Source organism: Trichechus manatus, unplaced genomic scaffold (assembly GCF_000243295.1).
Source record: "Trichechus manatus latirostris isolate Lorelei unplaced genomic scaffold, TriManLat1.0 scaffold00015, whole genome shotgun sequence".
NCBI classification, from domain to species: domain Eukaryota; kingdom Metazoa; phylum Chordata; class Mammalia; order Sirenia; family Trichechidae; genus Trichechus; species Trichechus manatus.
The window spans coordinates 256,318-274,872 of NW_004443951.1; the positions used below are offsets into that span (position 1 = coordinate 256,318).

The window sequence follows — 18,555 nt, forward strand, 5'->3', positions numbered from 1 at the left end:
GGGGAGGGAGGGGGGCAGGAGATAGATATCATGTGAGGCTCATCTAACAGCCAAGGAACCAAGGAACGCCCTGGACTACCTACAAGGAAGGAATCCAGATGGCCAAGACCCTGACTTGGACTTTTAGCCTTCAGAACTGTAAGAAAATGAATTTCTGTTCTTTAAAGCCACCCGTCGTGGTATTTCTGGTACAGCAGCACTAGGCCACTATGACAGAGCCACATGAACTCGAGTTCAAGTCCTGGCTCCCCATTCATTAGCTGTGTGACCTCACCCCTCTGAGACCCGTTTCCTCATCTGTAAAATGGGCATCACGGCTCCTTGGATTGTTGTGAGGATTAAAAGACTCCATGCCATATGGCACCAAAACACAAGCAACAAAAGACAAAAGAGATAAATTGGACCTCAACAAAATTAAAAACTTTTTTTTGTTCATCAAAAAACTTCATCAACAAAGTGAAGAGACAACCTACAGATCGGAAGAAAATTTTGGTGAGCAATATATCTGATAGGGGTTTGATATCCAGAAAATATAAAGAACTCCTACAACTTAACAACAAAAAGACTACAAACCAATCAAAACATGGGCAAAAGACTTGAATAGACATTTCCCCAAAGAAGAAACACAAATGGTCAACAAACACATGTAAAGCTGCTCAACATCATTAGCTATTAAAAAACCAAACCAAACCTGTTGCCGTCAAGTCAATTCTGACTCATAGGGACCCTACAGTACAAAGTAGAACTGCCCCACAGGGTTTCCAAGGCTGTAAATCTTTACTGGAGCAGAATACCACATCTTTCTCCCGTGGAGTGGCTGGTGGGTTCAAACCACTGACCTTTTGGTTTGCAGCCAAGCACTTAACAAACATGCCACCAGGGCTCCTGTGCCACATTAGGGAGATGCAAATCAAAACCACAATGAGATATCAATTCACATCTGCTAAGATAGTTACGATTTTAAAAACAGAAAACTACAGGCGTTGCCGAGGATGTGAAGAAATAGGAGCCCTCATCAATTGCTGGTGGGATTGTAAAATGGTACAGACATTGTGGAAAACAGTATGGCAGTGCCTCAAAAAGTTAAACAAAGAATTACCATACGATCCAGCAATCCCACTCCTAGGCGTATGCCCAAAAAGAACTGAAAGCAGGAATACAAAAGACACATGCAGTACACCAATGTTCACTGCAGCAATATTCACAAAAGCCAAAAAGTTGGAAACAACCTAAATATCCATGGACTGATGAATGGATAAAGAAAATGTGGTATATTACTCTACCATAAAGAGAAATGAAGTCCTGATACATGCTACAACACGGATGAACCTTTAAAACATCATCCTAAGTGAAATGAATCAGCCACGAAGGGACAAATATTGTATGATCCCGCTTCCGTGAAATATCTAGAATAGGTAAGAGTGTAGAGATCAAAGTGTATTAGTGGTTACCAGAGGTGGATGGGAGGGAGGGGGAAAAGGGGACTTACGGCTTAGGGGAAACTGAGCTTAGGGTGATGGAAAAATTTGGAAATGGAAAATGATGATGGATGACTACACAATATGATGAACACAATTAATGTTACTAAATTAGACAGGCGAAGAATGTTGGAATGGCAGATATTTTGTTACACATATATTTACCACAATTAAAAAATAATAATCCACACCCTGGAGCTGGTGAGGCTCATGACCCCCTATCCTTGACAGCATCCTTCCCTCTGACCTCTGCAGCCCTCACTTCCCCATCTTAGAGCTGAGTACATAGAATCATGGTAGCCCCTGTAGCCGTCAAGTCGATTCCGACTCATAGCAACCCTATAGGAAAGAGTAAAACTGCCCCATAGCGTTTCCAAGGAGTGGCTGGTGGATTCGAGCTGCCAACCTTTTGGATGGCAGCTGAGCTCTTAACCACTGCACCAACAGGGCTTCAGAATCATGGTGGAACGGTTCTAACCTCTCACCGGCCTGCGAGTTCTGGCCTGGTGGCCTGGAGACCCGGGTTCTAACATCAGTTCGGCCCCTGAGATGCCAGGGAGCCCGGAGCTGACAGCGTCTCCTCTGCCAAATAGTTATGGTCTGGCTGACCTCTCAGAACTTTCTGGATCTGGGCCTCTGGGACGTCCCCAGAGCCTCTGGCTGAGACGGAGAGAGCCGTGTGGCACTGGGTAAGGGGGAGAGTGGGGAATAAAAACCACTCTTACAGCTGCCGTTTTTAAAGCCCCAGTGGTTAAGAGCTCGGCTGCTAACCAAAAGGTCAGCAGTTCGAATCCACCAGCCATTCCTTGGAAACCCTATGGGGCAGTTCTACTCTGTCCTAGAAGGTCACTATGAGTTGGAATCGACTCAACAACAACAGCCTTGGTTTTGGTTTACTATGTGCATATGGCTGTGCTTAGTGCTTGACACACTACCTCAGTCACCTGCCTACACAAGAGGAAACTAATGGTAACAATGAATGTAATATCTACTGTTTGCTGAGCACCTGCCCCACCAGGCAATGTGTTAGGGGGTTTCGATACACTGACCAGGGCTCCAAGAGGAGACGTGTTCTTCCCCAGGAAGCACCCCAAGGCCAGGGCACCAGGCCTGGGGAAGGCCTTTCACAGGGAGAGCCATTTCAGGAGCGTGGCCTGTCCTCCTCTCACTGACCTTTGGGACTGGCCTGCCTGAGCTCGGCGCAGTCAATAAAGGCTGGGGCAGGCCAGAAGGGTCACCTGATGGGGCAGGGCCTTATTGATTCTTGCCTTAAAAACCCAACTTCAAAACCTGTGTTCCAAATAGGAACATCACTGGGCAGAGTTCACCAACCCCAAGGCAGACTCTTGGGCCTCCCCAGCCTTTCAAACAGGCCCACGGGATGGATGCCTCTGCCAGCTCCGGGGCCAGGATCTGACACAAGGACCCGCAGTGGAGACCCAGCCCTGCTCGGTGCCAGCACCTTCTCCAATGAGGTGAATGGCTCTAGCTACGTGAGCCAGGGCAAGTCACCTGCCCTCTCTGGGCTGGTTTCCTCACTGTTGAATAGGGATCACAATGCCGGCCTCAGGGTGTGGTGTACAAAATCCCTCACTCAGTGTCTGGCCACGAGAGGAACTCGGCAAATGAGAGCTCCCTTCCTCTTCACTGTCCACAGGCCCCCAGAGTCCTTGCTCTCAGCTGGACCTTGCTACGGCTCAGCCAGGGGTACTTGATGGAGTAACCTGCAAGTGCTTTGGAAAAGTTCTCTGCCAGTCTCTCCACCAAGTCTACCGGCCGGGGTGACTGCAAGGCCCAATCAGGAATGCAAGGGAATGAGTCCTCTGTATGCAAGCAAAAGATGGAGAAAGTTTGCTTATATAATCTCAATGGTCTATCAATTCTAAAAAGCATGACAAAATATAATATCTCAAAAGATTTCAGAAGGGGAGAAAAGGGACAGTGTGGAGTTGTAGAAAGACCCAGGGGGTCAAAGCTGTGTGGCCTGGGTTGAGACCCTGCCCCTCTCTGGGCCTTGGTTTCCCCATCTACACCCGTGGGGGCCCGACCAGCTCTGACACTCTGGGACTCTGGCCCTAAAGCAGGGCTGCCTCAGCCTCCTCGATCAGGACTCGTTAACTGTCTCTAAGCTTAAGCTACCTCCCACACCAGGTCCAGACGGAGACACCAGTGCTGCCTGGAGCCATCACTCACCGATGAGGACGCTGCTGACTGTGCCCCTCCCGTGGCAGTTGAGCACGCGCAGGCTGCGCAGGCTGGTGCCCTTGGCCACACCAGCATCCCGGCCGCTGACCACCCCTGCCAGGTGAGTCCCGTGGCTCTCACACTTGTTCGCCTGCTCAACCAATACAAGGGCCATGTGAGAAAGCCCACCTGCCCGGTAATAAGTCAGCAGGCCACTGGGCGATGGACACTCCTGCCCCGTGACTGACGGCAGGGAAGGGGCAGTGACAGCTGGGAGGCCAGGCTAGCAGTGCAGCCACGAAGCTCTAGGGGTGGCAGTCCCCACCCACCTCCAGGCCAGGGGAGGGTGGTGGTGACGGGTGGGTAGTCCTCCTCCTGCCAGACATGGCCAACAGGGCACTTACCTGTCTGTGGAAGCGAGTCCCATCCTCTTCTGGCACATTCTCAAAATCGGTGACGGTGACCCTGCCCTCAATTTCCCGGTGGCCACTCTGGATGCTGGTGTCTAAGAGATATACCTCCACCAGGCCGCCACCATCTTTCCAAGGCAACATTTTGTGGGAGAGGATAATACAATAGTTAAAACATTAATATAATACTTAATATGCTGTTGTTGTTGTTGCCAGCTGCCATCAAGTCGATCTCTGACTCCTGGCAACCCCATGCACAATGGGATTGGACCATTGTGATCCATAAGGTTTTCATTGGCTGATTTTCAGAAGTAGATCACCAGGTCTTTCTTCCTGGTCTGTCTTAAGTTGGAAGACCCACCAAAACCTGTTCAGCATCATAGAGATTAATAGTGGTCAATAATAGCTAACATGTATAAACTATTTATATCTCAGTCACTATTCTTAGCACTTTAAATATATTAACTCATTTAATCTTCAAAACCCTTCACAAGGTACATACTATTATATCTTTTTTTTTATGGACAATGAAAGGGAAGCACAGAGAGGTTAAGTAACTTAGTCAAGGTCACACAGTTGGCAAATGGAGGAGCCAGGATGTGAACAATGCAATCTGACTCCTTAATATTAATATGAAATAACAATATGGACATTCAAAAACTAATAAATATTATGGTATAAAATAAGCCAACCCCATTTATAGCCTTTTATATCTTACTGAGACAGAACAGGATTTGAAGAATAACAGGCTGAGCTAACAGGGACGTCTGAGTCATCTGAGCCAGCCACTCATCTCACAGATGGGAAACTGAGGCTCAGAGAAAACACATGAGCCTGGGCCTCCTGGCCCCAAGTCCATGGCTTCCTCCACTCAAGGAGCCCAGGAGGGCTGCCTCAGAGAAACCAGCAGTACTGGAACTTCACCAACATGGAATCAGCATACAGACACTTCAGCATTTCTGAGTCAGCTCAGAGTCTCTAAGAGGCAGGCACCACGGTGGGATTAGGCCTGCAAGAGATTAACTGAGACAGCTAACTGTGCAGGATCACGGGGGAGGGCGCAGAAGGCGGGGAGAGCCTGCAGACAGACACCTGTGAAGGAGAGCGGGAAGGAAGGACAACTGGGTAGGAAGAGCCCCAGACTGCAGCGACATTCTGAAAAGGCCTCATAACCAACACAAGGGCCGTGTGAGAAAGCCCACCTGCCTGGTAATATGTCAGCAGGGCAGTGGGAGACCCCAGTGCCCCCGCCATGCTCAGCATAGGCTGGAAGCAGCCCAGAAGTGTGGCCTCGGTGTGAATCTGTGGTGGACCCAAAGGGGTGGCCCTGGAGGTTGTCTGTCAGCTCTGCTCCCCACAGCACATCTCCACGGCCACCCAGTGATGGTCAGAAAATGCTGCAGAGTGGACACTCTCTTCCTATGACAGATGAGGGAGCTGAGGCTTGGAGCCCGGATTAATGTCCCAGGGCTGCAGTAACAAATGACCACAAATTTGCTGGCTTAAGCAACAAAATTTATTCTCTTGCAGTTCTGGAAGCCAGAAGTTAGAGATCAAGGCACTGGCAGGGCCACGCTCTCTCCAAAGACTCTAGAGAAGAGTCCTTCCTTGCCTCATCCAGCTTTTCGTGGCTCCGGGCATTCCTTGGCTTGTGGTTGTGTAACTCCAATCTCAGCCTCTGTCTTCACGTGGCCGCCTCCCCAGCATGTCTCAGCTGTCCCTCTGCCTTTCTCCCATGAGGACATTTATCATTAAATTTAGGGCCCAACCAGCTAACTCAGGATGATCTCATCTCAAGATCCTTAACTGAACTACATCTGAAAAGACCTTTTTTCAAGATAAGGTCACATTCACAGGTTCTGGGGGGACATATCTTTGGGGGGTCACCAGCCAACCCATTACAGAATGGTTCAGTGACTGCTCGGAGATCCCCGAGCTGATGTCAGGCAAGGCCAGCACCCATGCAGCACCTTCCCCCCTGCAGCATGTCACCCTAGGGTGAAGGCCAGAGCCGGTCTGACCTGGGCTGCCAGCAGCCCACCTGTGCACATGCCGGCCACCACGCCTCAGCTGCCAGTCTCAGCTGGAACCTCCGCCAGCCCAGGACCCATGGACACTTTTGTTACTTCTGAGCAGGGGCAGATTAACCAGTAATCAAGGTATGAACGGGCTTACGTTACGCAAGGTACGCGTGGGCTTACTTGTGTTTCCTTACTAACCTGTAGTGTACAATTTCACGTAGTAAGCCAATTTCACAAGTAAGCCCACATGTACCTTGCTTATTGGGTAATCCATCCCTACCTCTGGGTCAAGCTAGGCAGGTTCACAGGAGTCTGCCTGCCCTCCCAGGACACAGGATGTCAGGGCTCCTCACTGGTCTCAGACGCCTCCTCCAAGTGTGTGAATAGTTCTCATTCATCAGTGGGTACCTACCACGTGCCAGGTGCCACGCTGGGCAGACATGAGGGCACCCTGAGGCCAAAGGGTGCTGGTCACACTGGAGGAGGGACGAGATACTGAGCAGGGCTGTGGAAGCTCGAAGGGAGAGAGCCACACAGTGAGGCTGGCGAGGTGGCAGGGCCAGACCATGCAAGACCTTGTAAGCCATGGTAAGTGTGCACTGAGCACAGGCCCCAGACTGGGTGCTGGGGACACAGCTAAGCCTGCAACTGAGCGTGGCGGGGGCACGAGGAGCTGTCCACTACTGCCTGATGCAGGCTGGCTGGAGAGATGGCTACATCAGCAGGCATCCCAGTGGGATAAGAGCTCATCAAGAGGAGGGCACAGGGCCTCTTTCTCCCTCTAGATGTAAAACTACACAGAAATGCAGATCTATAGGGAAGCACGCCAGGCAAGCTTGAAGTTTGTGCTCCTCCTGGTAGACAGGAAGCTGAGGATGCTGAACATCTTTCCCTGGCCCACCCATGCTCAGGGCTGGGTGCAACACCATCTGCTCCAAGGAGCTGTTCCAGGGCCCAGCAGCATGGGGCATGAGCACCATGTCCACTGAGACTGAGGTCACATCCCAGCTAAGCTTGGTAAGGGGCCTGGGGTGTGGCCCCAGCCAAGGTTCGAGGCTCAGGGATGCAGCTCCTGCCTTCTAAATACAGGCTGGAGGGCAGAGGTTGCTTCTAGCTCACCCCAGCCTACTGTCCTGCCAGGACAGGGACAGGTGGCTGGGAGCATGGCCAACAGGAAGCAGGTGGTCCTCACAGAGGGGCAGCTCCTTGGTAAGATGCTGCCAAATAAGAGGCTCCTGGCATGGAGTGCCCACCTCCTGGCCCACGCCCCGCATTCCCTCCATGGCTCCAGCAAGGGCACAGGCCAAAGGCCACCTGCAGGGAACTCCTCAGGCTTCCAATGAGACATCAGAAAGAGCAGAGGCCCAGGCCAGATGGGACACAGTGCCTGCTGGACCTCTCCTAGAAGTCAGCCCTCTCTCCTTGCACCCCTTCTCCCTCAAAGCAAGGTGGGAGACTATTGTCCCATGTTACAGAGAGAAAAGGGGACCTCCAGGGGAGCCATCACTATCAGGGGCAAAGGGACTTTGGAACAGCCTCTTCCAGCCTCTGGCCTGGCACAGGAAGCTCTGCAGCCTCTGGCAAGTGGACGCCCATGACTGCTTGCATACCTCTAGAGTGAAGAGCTCACTGCCTCCCACCAGGCAGCCCCTGCCATGCCTGAGGAGCTCAGATGTGGTCAGGTTGTTCCTTTCACCCTCGCCCAGGGCCCTGCTGATCCCACCAGCCTCGGTCCCTATCCTTTCATTTCCTAAAGGCCACAGTCCTTCCTGCCTCAGGTCTCCTGTTCACGCTCACTCCTCTGCTTGGACCCTTCCCTCTGCGTATCTGATGGTCTTGGCTTGAATGTCACTTCCTCCAGGAAGCCTTCCGGATCACGAAACAGTCAGGCCTGCCTGCTATACATGCTTACAGTGGCCTGGACTCCTTCCCAGCTCTCACCACAGCCCAAACTAATTAGTGTTATGTAGCTATATGTTTAATGAGTGTGCGAACCTCCTTCACACACTTCAAGCTCTGTGAAGAGGCAGAGACCAAGTGCATCTTGTTCACTTTTATATCCCCAGCACCAAGCACAGTGCCTGGCCCACAGTGGGTGCTCAAGAAATTATTGCTGCATGGAAGAAGAGAAAGGAGAAGGGATAAAACCATGGTGCTCTCACTGTGTACCAGGCATGGATAAATGCACACCCCTCAGCAATGCATTATGTAGCCCTCACAGCAATCCCTGGGGTGGGATCTACTATTACCTCCATTTGCACAGGAACCTGAGGCCCAGAGAGGATCAGTGACTTATCCAAGATCACACAGCTTAAGAAGTCTGGGTTTGAGTGCAGCAGGCTGGCTCCAGAGCCCGTGTTCATCACCACTGTGCTGTGTGGTCTCCCCAAGAATGAAGGTTATTCTGCTCCCAGGCCTGGGGGAGCCTGCCCTGCACTTGTCTGCATATTCCTCCCCTGCCCCTGCCCCAGCCCAACAGCCTCAGGGGTATCCTCCCCTAGCCAACTCCTTAATGTGACTCCAGAATAGATTCCACACCCTTGCCTTCCACTCCTGCCATTTCCTACACACGGGGAGCACCCACTGGGCTGAGGCAATCTCATAGGCATCCCAGTGTGGGAGGCAAGGGCCTCGATGTCTGTTTCTAGCCTGGGGGATAATAGTGGGTTGAATGGTGGCCTCCAAAAGTTATACCCACCTTCTAACCCCCGGAACCTGTGAATGTGAACTTATTTGGAAAAAGGCTCTTTGCAAATGTAATGAAGTTAAGAATCTTGAGATAAGATAGTCCAGGTTTATCTGGGTGGGCCCTAAATCTAAAGGCAAGCATCCTTACAAGAGACAGAGGAGGACAGACAGAAAGACGGAAGGCCATATGAAGACGGGGGCAGAGATTTGGAATGCCAGGGAATGCTGGTCACCACCAGAAGCCAGGAGAGAGACATGGGACAGGTTCTCTTCCAAAGTCCTCAGGAGGAATCAACACAGCCAATCCTGATTGCAGACTCCTAGCCTCCAGAACTGTGAGATGATAAATTTCTGTTCTTACAAGCTACCTGTTTTATGGTACTTTGTTACAGCGGCCCTAGGAAACCAAAGCCCTGGCTCCCAGCGTGTCATCCAGGGCATCAGGACAGAACCTGGAGGTCAAGGAAGGAGGATGCTGAGTCATGGGTGAGACCTGGGGTCAGGTTTGATCAGGTGGGGGCAGGGGCCATGGTTGTGCAAATGGGCAGTCCAGTGATGTTGGCAGGGAGAGAGCAGATGAGAGATTTGTGGGGGCAGTTCAAACAGGGCCTTGTCATCCCATTAAAGAGTCTGGTCCTCTCCTCGGGGCAGCTGGGAGTCACTGAGACCAGAGGCCTTTAGGGAGAACTATAGTCAGATTTACCCCCCTTCCCAAGGCAAGCCTAAGGAGCCCTGGTGGTGCAAACAGTTAAGCACTCAGCTGCTAACCAAAAGGTTGGCAGTCGGAAACCACCCAGTGGCTCTGCGGAAGAAAAACCTGGAGATCTGCTTCCATAAAGATTACAGCCTAGAAAATCCCATGGGGCAGCTCTACTCTGCCACACGGGGTCGCTATGACTTGGAATCAACTTGACGGCACCCAACAACAAGGCAAGTGTGGCTGGGTCATTCCAAAGAAAGAAAAGCAGCAAACAAGAACCTTTAGAAGGTGGGAAAGGGACTCATTTAAGCAAAGGCTCATGCCTTCTCCCTGGGGTAATAGGGAGGCACGGGGACCTGCAGGAGGGAGGATGGGACAGGAAAAAAGTGGTCAGTGGAGAACCCCAAGTCCTAAAGGCCCTGAGAGGTGAGGACCATGGGCAGGGAGAGGGAGAGGCAAGAGCAGAACAAGCGGATTCAGCTTGGAAAGTGGGGTGCAGTGTGTGGCCAGGGTCTTACTGGGGGGCTGGTAGTCGTTCGCCTTGTAACGCGCAGGGATAATCCGCTCCAGGTTCCACGGGATGCTCTGGGCAAAGACAGAGGAGTCTTCCTCGATGTACTCGACGTGGGGCAACCTCAGGGCCTGCAGGAAGACAGAGAGCTCCAAAAGCCATTTGCGCAACCATGGCCCCTGCCCCCACCTGATCAAACCTGTCGCCGGGTTGCACCCATGACTCAGCATCCTCCCACCTTGTCCTCCAGGTTCTGTCTTGGTGCTCTGGACGACAGAGTGGGAGCCAGGGCTTTCTCACTCCATCAGGCTGGGCAGCCCAGAGCTCCAATAGTTCAGCCACTGAGCCCAACTGCATGGCCCCAAGGAGTTCTATTATGAAGGAGTGTTAATTTGATATCTGGTCTGGGCAAGCTGGACAGGAAGTGGAACTCAGAACCTGGACGCAACTCCCAAATCATGGTAGCTGTGCTGGTAACTCTGCTTGCCGCAGATTCACTCCCTGCCCTTCTCTGCCTTGCTCGGAACCTGGGAGGTTGAGCCTGCAGACGGCAGAACCCAGGCTCCTCTACTTCTGGCTGGGCTCAGTCAATGGATGGCATCAGCCAGAGACTGGGGGACAAGAGTGCTTCTCCTCCACCCGCTCCCTGCTTCAGCATAGGGTTCTGGCAATGGCTGCGTCCCTCCCTGACCACAGTGCTCCCTGGATGGCCCCTCCTCCATGCCACCAACTCACTCTGGGCTTAGAAACACTATTCTCTCCTTGCCCTTCAGACCTGGTGGTGATACAGCTTCCCACTGCAACTAGTCTCTGGGTGCCTCAGTCTCCCCATGGGCTCCCTTAACCCTTCACACACCCAAGTGAGTTTCTGTACTTGGCATCTGCTTAAACACTTCATGGATCTCACTGAGTCTTTAAAGGACTGTTCCTATTATTATTCCAGATAGGAAACTGAGGCTCAGTGAGGTGAACGAACTTGCCCGAGGTTAGACAAACTGGTAAGTGGCTGAACCGGGACTTGAACCCAGGTTGTTCTGATCCCCAAGCCCAGCTCTCAACGGCAAATGTCTGAGGCCTCCTGCTCAGCCTTCCTCTCCCCTGAAAAGCTGCCCTGGCCTGCAGGCTCGTGCTCACCATCCAGCACTAGGTCAGCACCTATTCACTCCTGCCACTGTGCAGAGCACACTGTACCATGGTTAACTGCACTGGCAATCCTGGGTCAGTCTCTCCTTCTCACTGTGAGCTCAGAGGAAGGGGCTGGGTCAGCTTCATCTCTGTATCCTCAACATGCAGTAGGTGCTTGTTAAGTGTGTGTTGAGCAGACTGATTGAAGGCATTGACTGTCTGTCTCCCCTCCGGACTACGAGTTCCAAAGGGCTGGGACCCTGTCCCATCATGTCATTGCCCCACAGGATGAACTGAATTGAACCATGCTGCAGTCATGCACTGGAGCTCAGAGAGCTGGGTCCACATCTGGCTCTGCCAGTTACATGCTGTATGACCTCAGGCAAGACCCAACCCCGCTGGGGGCCTCAGTGTCTGCAGGAGGCTGTGAAGCTCCCCGCCAAGGAGACAGCAGTGTGAAAATGGGAACCATGTGTTCTCATCCAGTTACTACAGGGGAGAAGGGAGTAAAACAAAAAAGGCATTTAGAATTTGCATTTGAAGCAATGCGGGGGAGGGGGTGGGGGCAGCAGTTCTCAACTACCCAGGCCCCTTTCTGCTCCTTCACCAAAGATATGACATTGGGCCAGAGCTGGGAGAAAAAAACCCTGTCCTAGAGGACGGCCTTACTCTGTATAGCATCAGCTTCAAAGAATTTTTTCCCCTGGGTCCTGAGTCCCACTGAGTGTCACAGGGGCCTCGTCCCTACAGGCTTCCCCCAGGCAGTAGGTCATTAGCAGATGGACCTGTGTTTGATCCCAGCTCTGCCCCTAACTGGCTGTGTGATTCTTACTGAACCTCAGTCTCCTCATCTTTCAAATGAAGATGAACGCACCACTGGAGGACGGCGAGGCTTAAAGGATGTCCTGGACATAAACCCAGGAGCCATTGTGCCTGCTACCCAGTAAGTGCTCGATAAATGTTCTCTGTCTCCTTCTGAATTTCAGTGATGGACACACTAAGGATGGTCCCCAGGATATACTTGTTGGCCCAGCCCTTTCCGAGGCACCCAACCCAGGTGGCTCACCAGGTCCAGCAGGTCGCCACTCATCTTCACCAGGAAGCCAGGGAAGAGACGGTGGAAGACGTGCAGGATCTTGGTGAGATAGCCCCGGCGGGCAGCACGGGACTGCAGGCGGCGGGCAGTGCGCTCCGTCTGCGAGCGGTGGGTCTCCTCCTTCAGCACCACCATGTAGGTGCCCGGCAGCCTCCAAGCATCCTGGTGCCGAGCAGGGAGAAGTGACATGATGACAACACACACACACACACACACACACACACACACACAAAACCTATATGAACTTGTATCCCACCTCTGTTTAGAATTACAACAAAAGAAAATAAGAGACACAATTAAGTGTAGTAAATTAAAAAGAGAAGTTACCAAATTAGGACCGAAAAAGCAAACGTACCAAAAACCACATATAGGCCAACTATTAGCATTAGCATAGTTTATGCAACACTTTGGCAGTCAGGCAAAAATGAAACCGTAGGCCACAATCAATGACAGGCTCTCCTCTGTACCTGCACGTAGCTGTCTGTCCCGGCCCAACCTTGGAGGCCCTGCCTAAAGGTCACCCCCTCCTGAAGGCCTTCCTAGTTAGACTCTCTCCCCTGTGTCCCAATAAGAATAAATCACTCCCTCCCCATTCTAGTACAGCCATGACTCCCCTCTGGAGGCAGTCTAGTGTACAGGAAACATCATGGGCTTTATATCATTAATTTCAGGCATTTATTAGGCCATGCTATGTGCAAGGCCTTGTGCTTACATTGAGGCGGTGTTATTAGTTGCCCTCAAGTCAATTCTGAGTTATGATGACCCCATGCGTGCAGAGCAGAACTGCTCCAGAGAGTTTCCAAGGCTGTGACCTTTCAGAAGCAGATCGCCAGGCCTGTCTTCTGAGGCTCCTCTGGGTTGGGTGTGAACCACCAACCTTTCGGCTAGTAGTCTAGTGCTTAACCTTTTGTGCCATGCAGGAACTTCACATCGTGGACTTTAGAGCCAGGAAAATGTGGACCTGAGTCTCCAACTCCAATATTTACTGGCTGTGTGGCCATGGACAAGTTGCTCAGCCTCTCCAGAGATGTCTCCTCTGTATTGTGGAGACGATAATACCTACGGCACAGGCCTGCTGGGAAGGCTAAGAGAGACGGTGTGTAAAGCACCTAGCCTGACGCTCTGCAAATACAGGCAGGTGGAAGGGATGATTGAGCGAGCAAAGGCACCACTTCTCAAAGTGGAGTTGGGGCGGAAGGATTCAAGGCAGTGCAGCAGGTTTGTTTTGTCTTAGCTCTCGCCTGCTCCTACGGCTCACAGACACACACCTGCTCAAGGACCTTCAGTGGCTCCCCACAGCCTGATGGATAAAGTCCAAGCTCAATGCTTGCACCCAAGGCCTCCTGTGTCCCTACCTCAACCTACCTCGGCAGCTTCATCTCCCACATCTCAATACGTGCATGTTGGACTCCAGCCAGAGTAGAATAGAGTCCACAATTCTTCATGTAAAAGTATAGGCCAAACGGGTTTCAAAATAAAGAATTTATTTGGATTTTAGAAAGGTAATACTGGGCAGTCAGGGTGCTCAGAGGAGTCTGGAGGAGCATCTTGTAATCTAACCCATTATTTATGCAGCAAAACATAAGAATATGAATATTCACACAAGGGGAATAAGTAAAGACTATAAATAGCCTAGAGCCCTGGTGGCCCAGCGGTTAAGAGCTCGGCTGCTAACCAAAAGGTCGGCAGTTCCACCTCTGGCTTTCCCAACTCTGGGCCTTGTTCATGCTACCCCTTCCACCTAGAATGAAACTCTCCTACCACCTCGCTGTTGAGCTCCTATTTATGCTTCAAAGACCCATCTAAAATGTCCTCTGATAAATGAAAATCTAATAAATTGTAAGGGTACTCTGTGCAGTGTAGAATGAGTGCTCACCTGGGAGTCTAGTTCTAATCCACCAATGGAGTAAGGCCTCCCCTCTCTGAGCCTCAGTTTCTCATGAGTAAAATATAAGGATTAATCTAAAATCCTTTTCTGCCAGCCAAAAATATTTTCATTCTAAATTCAATTGACACAAAATACTCAAGGAATGAATGAATGAATGAACTTCAGGTAGTTCCTGTTCCAAGCTTCCACCCATGCAGAAATATCCTCAGGCGCTTGGTTCAGGTGGTTCTCTAGCCTCTGCTTACTTACCTCTCAGTACTCGCACTTCTAGAATAATTATTTTGGTGCAGTGGTGAATTGAAATGCCCTTTCTTCTCATGTCACAACCCAGCAATACCCCTCTAGAATCTGAAAGGCTCAGAAACAAAGAAGAGGGCTTTTTGAATGGAGTAAGCCCTCTCCCCTATAAAAGCCAGACTGAAGAAGATAGGGCCCTCCCTCTCCTGCTGGCTAACTCACCCTGCACAGGCAGCAGTAAGGACCTCACATCCCAGAACACATCAGGCAGAGGGGCTGGGGCCTGGCCAGAAGGGCCAGTCAGGAAGCTGTTAGCAGCAGTTTTCCCCTGTGCCCCAGAAGCGGTGGTTTTAGAGTAAAGTCCGTGTCACCAGGAGGTCACACTGCAGCCCAGGTACAGAACGACCTCTACCTCCTATAGTGATCCCTTCCTGGGCTTACATAATGAAGGCACTCACGTGGTCACCAGAGTTCCTTTCCCTTCATTCCACCATTTACTGGGCACTGAATCTTGACAACTACCCTTTGGAAAGGATTATCACCTCCCTTTTAAAGATAAGGATGCAGCCAATGTCACAAAATAACATGTGTATAAATTTTTGAATGAGAAATTAACTTGAGCTGTAAACTTTCACCTAAACCATAATAACGAAGAAAAAAAATAAAAAATCCATTAAAAAAAATAAATAAATAATAAAGATAAGGAAACGGAGGCTCAGAAAGATTAAGTAATGACTTGCCAAGCACCCCACGGCCAGTAAGTGGTGGAGCCAGATCTGATTCCAAGCCTGGGCAATGGGACCTCCGCTGAGCCCGAAGAAGGTAATAAAATAAAGGCAATCAGCAGCCTTCACCCCGGAGAGGCGCTTCCCACAGCCCCAGCCAGAGGCTTTCAGAAATTTTCGAACAACTCGCCCTGCCCACCGCCCTCCCAACCTCCGCTGACCGCCAGGTGGGCCTCGGCGCGGAGCTCAGCCTCCGGCGTCCCTGATACCAGGCGCGCCAGCCTCGGGCCAGAGCACCAACAGCGCTTCCCAGCCCGCCTCCCGAGACTCAGCCTCAGGTGCCTCAAGGGGTCTCGAGAATAACTACGTCCCTTCCCCTTTTGTCTTATTCTTTTCTTCCGTTGAAAAGGATGCAGTATTAGAATATGAGTTCTGTGGCATGAAGAAATTGCCTCCCGCCCCAGCGTTTGCCTTGTCTCCTACCTCTCCCCGGCCCTGAGCAGCGCCATCTCTCTTCAAGACCCCCATCCCCACCCAGACACTCCCCATCACACACACTTCATCCACGGAGCGTATTTCCCGAACCAAGTCAGAACACATCATAATAGCAAGCCTACTTCCTCCGTGCCAGCTGCCGTTCGAAGCTTTAATTCATTTAACCACCGGAGTCACGGAGGTGCCCAACGTTGGAAACACGGGCAGGCGATCTTGGACGTGCTCTGGTCGCGCCGCCCTGTCTCCAGCCCCCGCGCACTTCCCCATCTCACAGTGCGGCCGCGCGCCCCAGCCCCTTCACCCCCGCGCACCCTAAAGCGCAGGCCGCCTCCACCCTCCCGCCACCCGCGCCAAGCCCCTCGCCTGGTGAGCAGAGAACCTTTGGAGACCTTTCACTCCAGCCCTTCCTTTACATTGGGGAAACTGAGGATGGAGAGGAGACTGCCACCGCTACATCCATCCCCGGGGCAGGTTGGCCCCGGCATCCCAAACCCGCGCCCGCGAGCACACCTTAGCGCAGCGGTGGAAGGTGGCAATGGCTACTTGCTGAGCCACGTCTGCCGGGCCGTCATCCTCAGACAGGAAGGCGAGCACCAGCTCCTCGTAGTCGCCATCCTCATCTTCCTGTGCGCTGGCGCCCGCGGGGCCCAAGAGCGTCAACAGCAGCAGCAGCAGAGGCCACCACGGCCGCCCGCAGCTGCCCGTGCCCATCAGGGCAGGGGCAGAGGTTTGTGTCCTGGGGGAAATAACCCGGGGGCCGCACTGTCCACACCGGCCGCCCCTTGTACCTTGCAGGGGAGGAAGATGTTGGAGCTCGGGGTCCCGGCGGGGGACGCACGCGAGGGGGCTCCCGGAGCTCCGGGCTGGGGGCTGCGCGCTGCCGCGACGCGACCCGGACCCGGGCGTTCTCACTGCCTGGCTTCCTGCTCCTGCCTCCGGCCTGGAGCTGAGCAGCGTGTCCCGGTCTGCAGCTACACGCGACTCGACGCCGCAGCGGAAATCTTTTAGGGTGTGGTTGCGCGACGCCCGGGGCTCGGGAAGATCACGCCACCAGAGCCCTATCGGACGATTCTATCTGATTAAACATTAACTGAGCCCCGGGCCGGCGGAGGATCAGATTTCGGCCTTTCCCTCCCCCGACAGCGTCAGATTACGCTCAGAAAGAAGAAAAAGCAATCCCAAATCCTAATTGGGCTGGAAGTGGGGCCCCGCTCTCAGGAGGCGTCTCCTTTCCGCCCCTCACGTTCAGCACTGCGTGCGGAGCCAGACCGCGAATTCTGCTGGACCCACCCCCTCAGTGACTCCGCGGTCTGCTTTGCCACCGGCGAGCCACCCCGCCCCTGCCACGCCTCTCACCCTGAAGATATTAAACCATCCCTTCCCGGCCTTCCACCTTGCCGCGCCCGGTGACCATCTGCCCTCATTGCCCACTGAACTCTCTGAGCGGACCTTACCTTGGCATCCCGGGCCCTGCTGAACTTAGCTTCGACCCTCTCCGGCCGCTGTTCCTTGTGCACCCTACACGCTGACGTCACCAACTAGCCGTTCTTTGAAGACAGTGCTCGCTTGCATTTCCGCGCGCGCTCCCTGTTGGATGGAGTATTTTACCCCACTCTACCCCATGAACTTTCTTGGTCTTCAAAGTTCCAGCCCAAATGCCACCTCCTCCGTGAAATTTTACTCAAGCCTCATTACCCTCCGACAGCTGCTCCCTCCGCGGCACCCCCACTGCCTGCCCAGACTTAGCGTTCGTCACACTGTGGATTCACTCCTTTATCTCCCCTGGTAGGCCGTGAGCGTCAGCACAGCACCTGACCCAAAGATGGTGCCAGAGAGATGCTTTTCGAATGAATGACACTGTCTCCTCGTGCCACATTGAAAGACCAGATCCCAGAAATCATCAGCTAGTAACTACTAGGTGGTTGATGTTAGGTGCCATGGAGTTGATTTCAACTCATAGTGACCCTATGTGACGGAGTAGAACTGCCCCATAGAGTTTTCCTGGTTGTAACCTTTTTGTTTAAACATTTTATTGTTGTTTAGGTGAAAGTTTACGGAGCAAACTAGTTTCCCTTTCAACAATTTAAACACAGCTTGTTTTGTGACGTTGGTTGCAGACCCTTGAATGTGTCAGCACTCTCCCTCCTTCCTCCCTGGGTTCCCAGTGTCCATTCACCCAGCTTTCCTGCCCCTACCATTCTTCTGAACTTTGCTTTTGGGCAAGTGCTGCCCTTTAGGTCTCGTATAGTTGATTGTTCTGAGGTATACATTCCTCACTGGTGTTATTGTTCATTTTATAGGCCCGTCTATCGTATGGATACCCTGGTGGTGTAGTAGTTAAGTGCTATGGCTGCTAACCACAAGATCAGCAGTTCAAATCCACCAGGCGCTCCTGGGAAACTCTATGGGGCAGCTCTACTCTGTTCTATAGGGTCACTGTAAGTGGGAATTGCCTCGATAGCAATGGGTTTGGTTTTTTGTTTGTTTGCTTTCGGTCTATTGTATGGCTATCATGTGATCTCTGGGAGTGATTTCAGTTCCATGTTTGAAGAGTGTCTAAGGGCCATAGTGTCAGGAGCTCCACCAGTCTCTATCAGACTAGTAAGTCTGGTTTTATTTATGAGTTTGAATTTTGTTCTGCTTTTCTCTCCCACTCTGTCCATGACTTGCTATTGAGGTCCCCGTCAGAGCAGTTGGTAGTGGTAGCCGGGCACCATCTAGTTCTTCTGGTCTTAGGCTAGTGGAGTCTATGTTTCATGTGGTCCATTAGTCCTTTGGACTAATTGTTTCCTTAAGTCTTTGGTTTTCTTCACTCTTCTTTGCTCTGGATGGGAAGAGACCAATTGTATCTTAGATGGCCCTCAAAAGCTTTTAAGACCCCAGTCATTACTCACCAAGGTAGGATGTAGAACGTTGTCTATATGGATTATGATATGTCAATTGATCCAGATGTCCCCCAAGACTATGGTCCCTAGCCCTCAAGCCCAGTATCTTAGT

At 52.0% G+C, this 18,555-nt stretch overlaps 1 protein-coding gene across 1 annotated transcript in view; it reads right to left on the reverse strand.

Moving 5' to 3' along the window:
* PCSK9 (proprotein convertase subtilisin/kexin type 9) overlaps positions 1–16,269 on the reverse strand; it is a 25,157-nt gene extending 8,888 nt beyond the window's left edge. The window contains exons 1-5 of the mRNA XM_004371698.1: positions 16,069–16,269; positions 12,184–12,375; positions 10,000–10,123; positions 4,067–4,200; positions 3,672–3,813 (exon numbers count right to left, since the gene is read on the reverse strand). Of these exons, the coding sequence (XP_004371755.1) occupies positions 3,672–3,813; positions 4,067–4,200; positions 10,000–10,123; positions 12,184–12,375; positions 16,069–16,269 (793 nt within the window). The remainder of the gene's footprint in view (positions 1–3,671; positions 3,814–4,066; positions 4,201–9,999; positions 10,124–12,183; positions 12,376–16,068) is intronic.
* Positions 16,270–18,555: the final 2,286 nt, after the last annotated feature.